The 15,191-nt window shown below is 38.7% G+C and overlaps 1 protein-coding gene across 2 annotated transcripts in view; it reads right to left on the reverse strand.

Annotated features, from left to right (window-relative positions):
• Nucleotides 1-306: 306 nt before the first annotated feature.
• Nucleotides 307-15,191, reverse strand: part of LOC127812951 (copper chaperone for superoxide dismutase, chloroplastic/cytosolic) — a 34,143-nt gene continuing 19,258 nt past the window's right edge. The window contains exons 5-7 of one of the 2 annotated variants that reach the window (XM_052353569.1): nucleotides 10,346-10,399; nucleotides 4,036-4,259; nucleotides 307-792 (exon numbers count right to left, since the gene is read on the reverse strand). In XM_052353569.1, the coding sequence (XP_052209529.1) occupies nucleotides 523-792; nucleotides 4,036-4,259; nucleotides 10,346-10,399 (548 nt within the window). In that variant the 3' untranslated portion in view covers nucleotides 307-522. The remainder of the gene's footprint in view (nucleotides 793-4,035; nucleotides 4,260-10,345; nucleotides 10,400-15,191) is intronic. The other variant, XM_052353570.1, reaches the window with a different exon arrangement.

Here is a 15,191-nt window from a genome sequence, read left to right on the forward strand (position 1 = left end):
CCCGAAAATACCTACGGGTAGACATCTAACAATTGTTCACCTTACTCCGCCGTAATGTTTTATAAATTTTAATTATTATATTTTAACTACAACACCGGGAGCCAAACATTGCCCTCAATATTTTCATTACAAAGATGAATAATTTTTTAAAAATTAACATTAACTTTTTTGTTTGTGACACTAGCATCAGATGTTAATTTTTTTTTTTTCCAGATTAGCATTAAAAACTGACCTGCAAGCCTGGACAATAGGAATTAATGTTGACTTGAAAGAAGAAAAAAATCGTTTATAAATTGGTACCAGTACTCGCACCAAAAATGCAAAGGCAAGTCGTCTTTATTTAAATAAATAAAAGACGAGTGAAATTGTGTGTGGGGCAAAAATAAAATGGAGATTGCATCTCAGGATTCTCCAACAAAGTAGAACGATGTACAAAGACAAGACCGTATGGATTACAGAATAAGCTACAAACTTTTATTATTTGAATGGGTATACAATGTGTTACATATATAACGGTTATTATTAAACCTTGGAGGTGACAAAATCCTGGTTGGTAGCTTCCCAAATGGTGGTGCCATCGCAGGTGCAGATCTTCTTGTAGTTCTCTCCAACTCCAGCGCTTCTCGCTATTACTGCGGCTGTGAGGCCACTATTACTGTCTTCCCTTTCATACACCACTATGGATCTCCCAATCACATCCCCAACTCTGAGCTTTTCTTTCGCGCCAGAGAACAGGGCTTCCCCTTTCTCATCAGCATCTAATGTTCCCAGGTCACCAACTGCCTTCTGCATCTGCATCATCATTCATCACCATCAAATCAGAGAAACATTTCAAGAGATTTGTTTTTTAGATGACAGAATTCGAAATGCAAAGTATTTTAAATGTTTGAAATGATATCATTTCAAATCCCTCTATCCTCCAAACACGGCCTAAGATCACAGAAAAAGTGTTGCATTCCGGCCATGTGCAGTTAGCTAGGATGATACTGGAATATCATTAAAATCATGAATTAAGAAAAATATTGTGCACAAAATGAATTGTAGAAGGTTAGGATGATAAGTAAAATGTTGTGCACAAAAACGAAACTATTTTCAGCCAGATTCTGTAATATTTATCCTCAACCTCAAACAGGTCTCTACGTTATTGATGATGTTATATGGTGGCAATTTAAAACAAAAAAAAAAAGAGAATTAAAAATAAGGCTATCCATATTAAGATTAGAATGGTGCCTATTGATGACAAAATGGAGATGCTTAAAATGATTTAGACATGTAAGAAGAACATCAATAGATGTACCTACCTCTGAAGAATGAGTGGACTGTGGAGTGACCAAAGGAAACTTGGTGACATCCTTACGCAGGACATAGAATATGATAAGTTTACCAAACATATGATCATGGGAGAGCTAAAGTCCTTTTAACTGACCCCACTTAGTGGTATTAAAGCTTGATGCCTTGTTCTCAGTAACAAAAGTGGGTTAATGATAAAGGTAATATGAATAGCAAAATTCACTTTTTGCATCCACCGTAATCAGGAAGAATTGTGGAAGATGAGAAAGAGAGAGAGATGTGGCTGAAAGAGTATGCAATGGCCAAAAGAAAGAGGTGGGGGAGAAAAAAAATATATATTTCAAACTATTGTTGACACCGTGATGGCAGATACATGTGTTCCTGAGAACCTAATAGAACATGTAAAGCAGCAGAGGCTCTAAAGTGCACTTTGGATAATGCAAAATAACTAGAGCAATGGTCTGGCGTTTGATTGATTGCTGATGATTGACAACTGATTTGATGTCTTCGAACAACAGCAACCCCCTCCAATTTATATGTGATGCGTATAGAGATTAAGGCTCATTTCCGAAAGCCCACGAAGGATAAGCTCAAAAGTTAAAAATAAAGTACAGGGGTTAATCCTGCACAAAAGGGCCCAGGAGACCCTCTCAGCTAAAGGGTCCTCGGGAGACCCTCTTGACTTCGGCAAATTTAACCTAAGCATTAGAATGTTTACACGAAGAATTTCCTGTGTCCCCTAGCAGTTTTCTTCCTTGCATAATATTCGAAGCTTCAAGATGGTTCTTCCCCAGCAAGTAAGTTATATTGTTCCATTCAAATGACAACAATATAGGGTGGAAGTAATAGGGCTCCAATCATAATAAGCCTAACTAGATCTGAGTAAGGCAGTGTGGTATGCAGATTGGAAAACACACCCTATATCCAGCCCATTGTCATTCCTCCACACACCTAATTCTTATTCCCGAGTAAAGCAGTAATATCTCCTTGACTCTCTATGCAGTAGTTTAAGAACCCTCTGAACAGATCATTTCCCTAATACTCCATTTTCTGGGACATTCTTTTTTTAAGCTCATTAAAAAGAACATGCATTACAATAGCTCTCACGTGGCTTTTGGGTAGTCTAACAGGTGAAGATCCTTTCACTGATGTGACACAAATCCATAATATTCAGATTTTAAGGTACAGTCCCATGTGTGATAAACATTTACAAGCTGCATTTTATGACACTGGGAAAAATAATTATATTAAGTTTAAGTGATCGTTGATGCCCCTAACAAACAAATTCCATGCACTAATATGGATCTGTTTCCTGTTTCACACATTTCATGTGCTCATTTTTAATCATTGCTAGAACTCAAGCAATAAAGGGTTTTCTTCAGATTTTTCTTTTCATTGTTCAAGTTATATTATTCAATGTGAAATTCTACTAGTATTCCAGTTGTCAGTGGGTAAAAGCCCTTTCTGAAAGTCAAGTTTCTTCATCTCATGTACTAAGAAAATAAATAAAATCTGTTCAGATATGACATCCTGGTGCCTTTATATCAGTCAAGATGAGTTCCCCTATGGCTATAGGAAAATAGGGTTCACCTTCAAGGCAAGCATATAACAAGATTCTCAAACGAAGGTAGAGAAACTCTGATCCATGATATCCTCAAGATGGGGGTGTAAAATTATTGACTCCTTTTCTTCCATATGTAAAATCAGGATGGTATCAGGTTAACTATTGTACCATATTGATCGAGATTGTTTTATGTTTCATCATGTCAAATGAAATTTTAACCTAACTGCACTAGGCGAACGAATTAAAGAAGTAATGACTAAACATTATCTACGTTTTTCCCTTTGTTGCCACGAAGTTGAAAGCATTCCCCTTTTATTAAATTATCCACAACATGACACATAGTGGGATAAAGGCTGGATATGTTGTTGTTGTTGTATCCACAACATGACACCTCGAAACTGTCAGATCCGCAAGGATCTGACAATGTTTTAAGAACTGATCTCTTCCGAATGGTAGAGATCACAGCAAGAACGAGAAGGATCTCGCAAAAGGGAGGGAAAGAATTAGAAGAATAGGGAGAGAAATGGAGAAGTAGATTGAGAGGGAAATTCAGATTCTCATTCAAAATTCTCGATAGCCAAAAGAATAAGGTCGGCCACAATTTATAGCCTTCCTTCACATGCTACATCTCCCGCCAAAATAACTGCCTAAGTACACATCACTACTGCCCCTATACAATGATTTATAGCGCGTCTTGTTCCCACTATTTTTATTTATTACAGTATGCCCCAGGTACATGACAGAAACAAACAAGCATTATGACTATCTAAAAAGCAAGAGCATGAATATTGGACATGGGTGTACAGAGCGAATTGAATCATCCAGAGAAAATGAAGATACAAACATGGATAGAACCAGCATTTCTATTGGGAGAGGCCAAGAACATATATCTGCAGAATAACTAAAAATCATAATGAATTGAATACTACAAAAATATGGTATATATTACTAAACGACTTTCTTTAAGACAGCTGGGCAAAGGCCACCACCCTAGCCACTCACATCAGAGGTTTTTTGAAAAATAAATTTAAGAATTCCAAATTCTAACTTTCAGGTAGGGCAGCTTCAACTAATTTACTACCATTGCACATGCATGTGATAAGTTTAAGTTCAATTTCTCCTTTTAATAACTGAAGAAACAAATTTGAAAGATGACAATAACTAAATTTATCAATACGTACCTCTTTATCAGTTCCTTGGTCACTTGGATTGAACACTTTTCCTGTGCTTGCTGGGCCCTTCGTCAGGTCACCAAATTCATTTATTGACCATCCGTGTTTTCCAGGTGACAACCCACTGAAGTTGGCTTCAATCCTTGCCAACTCCATATTTACTTGAGCCAAGCGAACCAAACCAAAAATATCTGGACCTTTGAACTCCGCAACAGCAGCCGAAACTAAGAAATCTGCAGAGCCAAAACAGAAGCAAATCATTTCCCATAACTCTAATTATCAATGCATCTGGAACAAGGTGTGAGACCCAAAGTGAATAGGCTATTTCCTGCAAGAAAAAGTCTAGAATTGCAATCTGGACCTAAAAGAACTGAATTACATTTCCCAGCAGGGAAAAACCAGGGACAAATTAATTAACGTTATGACGCACGCAGTCTACACTTTGATGTCCCCTCGAAGCAAGGTCTCTACTTCCTAAAGAGTCTCAAAGGCTAAATAGCAAAAATAATTTTAATGGTTCCACACATTGCACCACTCTTCGTTCATCTCCAAAAACTTCTCGTGTTGCGGACACAATACAATCACCTCCATGCAAGGTAAATGGATATTCACAATTCCCACCCCCAGGAGAGGTGGAGTTTACCATGACAGTCTCCAAGTGACAACCTCATTGAGGTCACACAAGAATCTCCATGATCCTCTGAGAATCAATCTATATCTCTCTACTATCTTGTCACAGGTCCAGCCTCACGAGGTGGCACATAATTTTTAATCATCTCTGCCTTAGGGGATCAAGAGCCAACCAAACAACATAATGAACGTGGTAATAGAAAATTGCTATAATACTAATTCTCATGACAGCATTTTGACCCAGCCATTGGAACCTCCACCTGAACCATTGGACACTTTGTGGGGGCATCATCAGTTCAGCAAACAAAACTCTCCACCTGAAAGCTCCCATTGTTCATCCAAACGCAAGGAGGCTCAAGGCACATCTATGGCTTGGCCTATCGAACTCTCTATATATAAGTTCTCTATTCATCCATCCCAAACTACTGGAGCCTAGGTCTCCATGGACAAAATTCTCAAAGGCATGTGTAACGGAGGCTACATCTACAACCTCTTCCCTCCTCGAGGGAACTTGACCAATTACCACCCCGGGGGGGGGGGTTTGTTAGATTGTAAGAGAGACCAACCAAAACATAACTCATCCTGCACAAACCAATTTTCACACCAGAAAAAATGATGCCATCGTCAAGATTGCCACTATCTCCATGATCAGACACAAACAACTACTTACGTCCCTTAGACTGCTGGACATCATAATTCCACCTTAAGCTCTCCACTGCAAATAGGGTCAAGGACTCAAGGCAAAGAACAATCACCTAAGTATTTCATCCGTAATTATAAATTTTACTCTACAAGAATCAGCACTGGCAAGTGCATATTGTATCAAAAGAAATTCGTTAGAAAAATTCTCTAGTTTCCTTTTGATTAAAATACCAATTGACATCATTATCGGCTGCTATCATTAAAAGCCACTAGACTACAGGTTCCACTCGAATCCCTAAATAAACTCCCATTCTACTTCAGCTTTTGTTCTAGTCTCACATAAATCCCCTCCCCCCTGAAATCCCCAACCTCGAAGAAATCCATAGATCTCGCCTCTTATCATCTCTCATTACTCTTCGTTCCCATTTTGGAAGTTATTTTTCATAGGTTTTCTTTGAATCTTGCTTTGTTCATCTTCCTCTTCTGTCTTTGTCATATTTGCATCTCTACATTATCGAGAAGTACCTCTTCCCTATACCATTGTTTAGTTGTTATTGATATGCAATTTGTTTCTGTAACACCCGAAATTTTAGACTTAAATATAATGTAATACTCGTGATTTTTAGATTCAGATACTTGAGAAAATAATATATTTTAAATGGATTTCAAATAGATTTCAAATCTAGATTTGGATTTCAAATCTTATTAAATATAACTTTAGATTTAAAATGGATTTCAAATCTAACTTTGGATCATTTTGAAGTCCAAGTCCAAGTCCAAGTCTTTTACGTAGCCACCAAGATTTATTAGCCTCCAAGTTTGGGACACTTGGCCTCAAACTATTGGCCACACATGGAGGGCAATAATGAGGCCTTATAATGATGGGACAACTGGTGAAATTTGATTGGATGCACATGGCACCATTTGATAAGAATACATGGATATAAATGATTATATGGGACACATGGCACCATTTGGATGGGAACACATGGAAGTCATGATGAGTCCCAAATAATTACGATGACACATAGCAGGTTATGATTTGCTGGGTAGTTCTATAAATAGGACCTTTGGGTTGAGTTTTGGGCATTCCAAATCATTTGAAGGCAAGTTTATGCCATATTGAGAAGTGTGAAGGTGAAGAGTGTGTTCTTGAGAGAGAGAGAGAGAGAGATGTTGCAAGAAAAACGAGGAAAATCGGTGAAGGAACGAAGGAGATATGAGCCTCATCGGAGAAACTGTGCGCTGCAAGAATCTAGGCTTGAATTGCCAGAAAACAGTGAGGTAAGTCTAGTTTTTTTTTTTTTGATATTCCTATAAAGGGATGAAATAGGAGCATGTAGGAAAAAATGACGGTCAAATCGGAGTTAAAACGAGGGAGAGATGGCCGAAAAACGAAAAGGGTGCAAAGTTGTTGCGAAAATTAAGAGCGGCGTGTGCAGTTCATGCGCCGAGAAAGAGCTGCGCGTGAGCCACCTTCCTTCGGCGCGTGAGGGCGCATGACAACCCCTTTTCCCCTGAAATTTCAACCCCTTATTTAATTCCCTACAATCTTATGTAAAATTATTTTAGGTTTAGTTCTTGAAAATATGTATTTTTTGCAGAAAAGCAGACCTGGTAAGGTGTGAAGCCTTAAACATTTATATCTCATCCAACCAAGTTGAGGTAAATACGCTATGAACTATCTACGATGTTTAAGCACGCTCATAAATCATGTTTATGTGGTCTCTCATGTTATGTTTCAAGCAAGTTTCATGTTTCAAGCAAGTTACGGGATCGGGGTTTAGTAGCGCTTACCCCTACAAGTTGGTAGAACTTACCGTGTCCCCTTATGTTATACGTTCATGTTTCAAGTTCATGTCATGACATGTTTAAATACGCCTAATGGTTCTCTTGTACTTACTAAGATTTGCGTAATCTCATCCCTTATGCACCCCCCCCCCCCCCAAGGTGATCATAAATGAGGAGATCAGGACATGGACGTGGAGCGTGGTGGCTCTTTAAAAAGAATTTTCAATAATTGAAATCTTGTTTCTCTCTTTTTGTTTTAGAAAGATTTTCAGTATTAAACTCTTATGATATATGTACACTATTGCTACATTGTATGTCCTTAGAGCTTATATAAGTTTATGAAAAGACCGAGTCTCATTTTAAGTCTGGATTTCTCGGTATGGATGCTATTGTTACAGGGCATATTTGCTAAGTCTTTTCTTCTTCTATTGAAGCCATGTTTTCAGTGTCAAACTTTATATTTACACGAAACATACTCTGAATTTTATTATGTTTGAAACTTTACTTTAAGTTTACAAAAGTTCTGTTTCTCAAGTTTTTTTTGTCTGCGCTAAACCTTGAAGTTCATATGAATATTATTATTATTAAGCATGTTTTTAAGTTACGGGTGTCACAGTTTCTCTATTTTGCTTAAAAATATATATAATTACTTTTTTGTTGTGTAACCAATTTTATAAGATTAAAGGTCGTCACCACTACACAAAGTTCCCTGCTTTCCAAATGTTGAGGAGGTCATTTTTGTATGCCACTTTACCCTTCGGGAAAAGGTTAATTCCATAACTGGAATCCATGACTTGCCAGTTAATCCTTACTAGACTATTTCCTTAAATTAGCAGACCGCAGATTTGTATTTCCTTTATTTCCTCCTCCAAGTTTCCGAGAGACCATTGCTAAAGCCTTCTATGTACGAGGTTCCAACATAAAGCCTCATCTACTTTCTTCAGCACGAATAATCGAGAAACATTCACGAAGAGTTGGTGTAAGAACCTTATCAAGGATTTGAATTCTGATTTGATCATATTCAAAATTTAGACCTGCAAGAAATTCAAATACCTGATTAGTTTCGAGTAATTCTTGAACAACTTGAATGTCAAGGCTACATTCCAGTTTCAAATCCCAGTTATGATCTATTTCTAGCCAAAGTCCAGTCATCCAATTGTAATACTTGGTGATAAACATGCCCCCTTGCTTGGTAGAACTAACTTGGTTCTTCAATTCATAGATCAATGCTACATCCTTCTTCTTGGAGTAGATCTGCTGCAAGTTTTCCCATATTTCCTTTGCATTTGTAAGAAACATCAAATTCTTGCTCATCTTTAGTTTCATGGAGTTCCATAACCAGGACATGATCATTGAATCTTCTTCATCCCATGCCTTAAAACCCAGATCTTCTTCCTTTGGGCTAGGATCGGTAAGGTGCCCTATCTTCCCTCAACCCTTGAGAAATGTGCAAACTACCTAGCTCCATTACAGGTAGTTAGTTCCATCAAGCCGGTAAAAGGGATTTATGCTCTGGAAATCATTCCCAATGCTGGCAGTGTTGATAGTTATAGGTGTGGCCGATAGTTCACCTATAGTAGCAGAGGTTGAATCTTGAGAAACAGTTGACATATTGTGATAGAGACGGAAAAGGTTTAGAGCCAATTCTCTCGAATCATTCTTTATGAGCCTTCGTTGCCACGATTATACTGTTGTTTTTCCTTCACTATTTTTTGTAATCTTGTATGATGTTTGAAATTTCTAGAACGGATTCACCCATCTCAACGAGAGAAGCTATGCCAAACAAACATTTTTTTCCTTTACACTAGTTTCTAGACTTTTCAAAAAGGTGCCCTATCTCGTATGATGTTTTTCCTTCACTATTTGTTTTCCTTTACACTAGTTTCTAGGCTTTTCAAAAATTGCACTTACGCCTCGGGACCCCTAATTCTAAGAAATGCTTTATTTTTTTTTTTACGAGTAATAATTTACAAAGATTTTGAGTATTACAGGAATTCCCTAGGGTGTGCTAACTGTTAGGCAAATCTCACCCTGCATCATCTGATCGCCCTATCCTTCCTCCATGGCCACAATTGAAAAGAGGTGTGCTAACTAATTCCACTTTCCTTTGAATACTCTCTGCAGCCTTTTCCCAGAGATCATTTTACATGTTCCAGTCTCATTTTCCCCACATAAGGTCATCCTCTTTCCTTTTTTCTCAAATGATACCTCCATTCAATTAAAATCAAAGCTAATGAGGCTTACCCCCTTCATCCAATCCACTCCGAGAACCACATCACAACCTTCCAACTGCAACAATCTCAAGTCTGCCTCAAATTTCTCCCCTTACATCTCTCAACAAAAGCCATTGTAGGCTAATTGACTTAACACACTTTGGCCATTGGACACTATCACACTCAAGGGAGGTGTCCTGCAAGTGGACACTTCAACTTTCTGACCGTGCTTTCATCAAGAAAGTTGTGGGTACTTCCACTGTCTATTAGAATTCATGAGATTGCAACGCTGGACTTGCCCTCCACCTTAATGATTTTGTTGTTGGCTATTGTAATACCCGAAATCTTTGTAAATTATTGCTCTTGGTGAAATAAAACATTTCTTGGAATTAGGGGTCTCGGGTGTAAGTGTAATTTTTGAAAAATTCACGCAACAAGTGTAAATTTCCAAAACTTCAGGAATTGATACAAAGAACCATTATTCTAAGGGTGATTGGAGGAATCAAGGCTAATTCAAGGGTTTGAATAATAAGGGGCAAAGTGCAAATATATGAAACTCCAGGCCAAAGTGTAATTTTTTAAAACCCGAAACGAACTCGCCGGAGAAACGAACCGACCAAACTGATGATTGGAGGTAATCATGAGCACACAAAACAAGGTGGCTAGGAGGCATAGCAAGTGGAAGGTGGTGATTGGTCGGAGCTTTCTATAAATTAAGCCTTGGGGGAAGGTTTTGAGGCAACTCAAGAGGATTAAGGCGAGAGTAGGCTGATTTGAGGTGAGAATTCTATTCTTAAGGGTGTGGGGAGTATTCTGAAAGAAAGAGTGAAGGTTGGGCTTGAACCACCAGAAAGCAACAAGGTAAGTCCAATTTAAGCTTATAATCAAGTTAAGGGAAGAAAAAAGGAAGCCGTAGGATCAAACGAGGGTCAAAACAGAGTTAAAATGAGTGAGAAAATAGCAAAAAAATTGAGGCTAGTCGTAATCACGTTAGCCGTTGCTGGAAAAGATGACCAGCACATACTAGTCCTACTTGCACGTACAGTCGCGTCTGTCCCCCTGACGATGCGTGATCGCGCATGCAGCCTTCTTTTCACCTGCAACTTTCCAAAAAAATTAATTAGATTATTTCCTACAACCCTATGTAAAATATTTGGTGTTTGGTTTACGAAAATTCATGTTTTCTGTAGAAAACCCAACTCGACAACTGTGAATAGTGTATTCGAAAGGTAAAATAGAAAGGTGAGTGATTCTTGCATGTATCTCACTTCATCTCAGCCATCTTTGGTTTCATTTGTGTGTGAATGTTGGCTTGCATATCATGTTTTCCTTTACTCGAACATATCTCTTTGTTTTGTCATGCATTATCGTGGTGTGTGTGGTTAATTGACGTTAGGGCCATCATGTGAGACCGGGGAACGGTATGTGAGGAGTTAGAACATGATGGATCAACGGGGGTGATTGCAACACCTCGACATCTTGACCAGACAGGGAGGTTTCATAACATCTTTACATATTGCATATGCACGCACTAATTTCTTTCCTTGAATCACTCATTAAGATGTTCATATCTTACAATGACATATTCAAACGTGCTAGGTGTCCCAAGTCCAAGTTCCAGCAAAGGCAATGAAGTGGTAGACGCTTAGTTTAGCTTTACTTAAAGTTGTTATTGTAATCTAGATATTTATATTGTAAATAACAGTTAGGATGCTTGAGTCAAGGCATGTAAAAAGGTGTGTGTGTCCTACGGTTGTATTATAGATGGGGTGTGTATGGTTGTTTAAAATAGGTACTATGGGGACATATCCATGATGTATTAGCTTATGGAAGCCCCATCCATTTAACATTTCAAGTTTCGATCCTTTGCCTCCATTATTATGAGTTTCCCCAATGCCCCGAATTCTAAGTTTTGCTTAGTAGCATTGTCTTGTGAAACAGGGTGTTACAACTACTCCCTTCAAAGCGTGAATGGATCTCTCTTCATTATCTTCCTCTTCCATATCCTCACAGTCCACTTCCTCTACCTCCCCTAATTCATTCTCTTCATTCCCTTCTAGCAATAGAATTTGCCTTTTGCACTGATGACCGGGGTGGTATTTGTCCTCACAACAAAAACAGAGGCCATTCTTATTCCCACTGTTTACCTTCACTGGTTCCCAACTATATCCCTCTCCCCCCAAGTTATAAGCTCTTGCAACCATTCCCCTTGTTTGTTGTCTCTATTTTTTTAATAGAGCCTCCACCACCAATTCCTGTAGACGAGCACTCTCTGCTGCTTGTTCTACAGTATGAGGTCTCAACACCTTCACCATAAGTCTAAGCTCATAATTGAGTCCACTCAAATAACTAGACATGACATAGGTTTCAGATAGATGAGGGTTATGTTGGATCATGAGAGATCGTAGCTCCTCAAAACGCATTCAATAGGACTCTACACTCCCAGTTTGTTTGAGTTCATTGAACTCTTCTATAATAACCACCATGCTCCTCTCCCCAAATCTTTCACACAATTTCTCCAAAAGCTCCACCCAAGTGCAATTTCTCTTCAAGCTTAAACACCCTTGATACCAGGCATCAACCACTTCATTGAAGTAGGTTGACCCCAATGATACCCTATACCCCTCAGGAATGTTATACCAATCAAAAATTCTTTCACATTTTCTAAGCCACCAGCGAGGATTAACTCCCTCGAATGTGGGATTTCCATCCGAGGCATGGGAAACCTTGGATGGTGGGGATTAATTGGACCATCCTATCCCCAGTCTAGTAATCCTTCCAACTCTTCTTCTGGGTCAACCTCAATCTCCGAGGTGCCCTGTCCCCTATCCCTCCTATTCCCATGTAGAATTGGATATGTTCTCTCTCTAGGAGGGAAATCAGGAGACAAACTTACCTTGTTCTGGCAAGCAAACATTACCGTAAACTGCTACATTTAGGCTCCCAGATCTTCTCTCCCCTCGCTATGGAGCCTTCCAATCTTCACTCCAGACCCTCCATGGAGCTCTCTACCTTGTGATCCAATGCCACGATCGCTTCATGACTCTGGGTAGCTCCTTACTCCAATTACTCAATCCGATTATGGGTATCGGCCATAGTTGAGTTGAACTGTTGCAACTGCGACACTAAGGTTTTCATGCGAGTTCCCTCCGTCATCGCCTTTATCCCAATGTACTAGCCGAAGATGGTGGCTCTAATACCAAACTTGTCATGGTCTGACCATGATTGATTTGCTCTCCTAATTCTAATGTGAATTAGGAAGATGCAGGAATAGAACAAGAACAGAGAAAAGAGACGAAAGAGAGTAGGGAGAAATGAGAGAGAGTTGAGAGAATTTGGAATAAAACTCAAAATTCAATTCTTCGATAATCCCCCAAGAGAGCCTTGGAGAGAATATACAATCAATTGGGATGATAGATGCTACCATAGCAGATTCTATTCTCCCCCTTCTTTTGTAACCAACCTTTTTATCCTATTTTAGCCCTTACATGTGGGCCCCTATAGGTTTAACTACAACAGTAAGAAATAGCAAGTTACAACAATAAAGAAATAGCAAAAAATTACAGCCATAAAAGAAATTAAAAATTCAGTAATCTGGGAACTTCTCATGACAGCTTCTCACCCAAATCTTGCCCAAATCCGACCTGCTCCAAATCCAATCATCCAGAACAACAGGTTGTTCTTTCTGTACCATGCCTTCATCTACAACACACTCTTCATCCACAAGCCTCTCCACCATGTCCACAACTGTAACCATTCCCTATTTTTCAAGCACACTAGTTATTACCATGGAGAAATTGAAAGGACAATTATTCTGCTTGGTCATCAACAATTGATATTTTTGGTTTTTTAGACATGGCCTTGAAGATCATTTAGAGTATGAGTCTTGTCAACTTGGGAAACATAATCGTAGTTCTTTATCAAGTAGAATCAACAAACATGTTAGTTCTCATTTTTCAATGGTTCATTCGAATGTATAGGGTCCCAGTCGTGTCAGTTCAAAAGAAGGTTTTCATTATTTTTTAACATTTATTGATGATCTTTCTCCAACTACATGGCTATATTTAATGAAAACGCGTTCAGAATTATATTTTGTCTTCACTACATTTTGTGTTGAAATTAGAACTCAGTTTAATGTGCCTATCCATGTTCTCCGTAGTGATAATACTCTTGAATATTTGTCCTCGCCATTTAAATCCTATATGGCATCCAATGGGATTTTTCGCCAAACTTCAGGTCCTAGAACCCCACAACAAAATGAGGTGGCTGAACGAAAGAATTGTCATTTAATTGAGACTATCAGCACGCTTCTTCTTCATAATGCATGTACCACTTCAATACTGGGATGATATTGCCTTAACATGTTACCTTCTTTGAGTCATCTCCTTATTTTCTCCCTTCGTTTGAGTTCTCCAAGTCTGTGTCTACTGGCATACCTTTGCCTATTCCTTTTCTTGGCCTTTCCTCTTCCCCTTCTCCACTACACTCTATTTCTCGTCTTGATTGCCCCGATCTTCAAGTCTATTAACGGCGTCCTCAACTAGTGGCCCCACCAGTAGCGCCTATCGTCGCCAATCCAAGGGAGCCATCCACTAACTCGTCTTCTATGCCCATTGGTTCTTCCTCCTCTAGTTTGTCTCCCTCGTGCTTCTAATCTTCATTTACCTATTGCTCTTCATAAAAGTACTCGTCATTGCACCACTCTCCATCCCATTTCACATTTTGTTAGTTATAATGCTTTGTCCCCTAGATATTCCGCTTTTGTTTCTTCTTTATCTTATGTTTATCTTCCTAAATCTGTTTTGAAAGTAGTGTTCTAAAAGGCGGCTTGGGCGGCCACTGGCCGCCGCAAATAATTGTTAATCGGCACCCTTAGACGCTAGGCCGATTAATCTGGACCAATCAGCGCCTAGGCGGCCACGGCGGCGCCTAAGCACTTGGGTCGCCCAGACATGCATGCAGCGTACGTGTATGCTAATATTGAGTTGTACGCTAGAAGCTCAATTTCACTGTGCCTGGTGCTGCCATGGAGGTCAGAAGAACCAATCCAGCAGATTAAGCAAATGGACAGAAAAGAGGAAGAAAACAATCAGAGCACCGAGGCAGCACTAAAGAAGCAGAATGCACACTCACGCATTTTGGAGGGTTCGGGGAACAAAAAGACAAGACTCCGAAGAAGGCTCTTACTGTTGCCTTTTATTCATCCTATTTTAATATCATATATTATATATAGATATATATATATATATATTCAAGTGAAAGCACATGGGAGGGAGAGAGAAAATGGCAGTGGAGGTGGAAGCCCTTTGTGCGTCCAATATGCTAGAAATTTCCACCAAGCTGCTCTACTCTTCTCATTCCCCTACTATTATATGATATTAATATATTATGTTAGTAATATATATATTTATATATTTATGTTATTAATATAGTAGTTGCTAACATTATATATGTATATATACATACATTACATCTTAATATATATATAAATTAGTAACGGCAGTCTCACCCAATTTCCAGTTGCCTTTCATTTCTCTTTAATATTATTTTTTTTAATATAATACATGTTATTCAATACCCAACTACCTCTCAATGTTATAGAGAAATATTTATATATATATAGCCTCTATATAATCTGTTTATATATATATATAAATATGAATTTTATTTAAATTTGAAATATTTTTTCTGTGCACTGCTTAGGCAGCCTAGGCACTAGGCCCTAGTCTGGCACCCGACTAGCGCCTAGTGCATTTTAGAACACTGTCCGGAAGCTCTTTCCCATCTCAAGTGGCAGGCTTTTATGGTTGAAGAAATGTCTACCTTAATTCCACTAGGACTTGGGACTTGGGACTTGGTACCTCTTCCCAAAGGTAAGTCTTCTATTGG

Source organism: Diospyros lotus, chromosome 11, assembly GCF_014633365.1.
Source record: "Diospyros lotus cultivar Yz01 chromosome 11, ASM1463336v1, whole genome shotgun sequence".
Taxonomy (NCBI): domain Eukaryota; kingdom Viridiplantae; phylum Streptophyta; class Magnoliopsida; order Ericales; family Ebenaceae; genus Diospyros; species Diospyros lotus.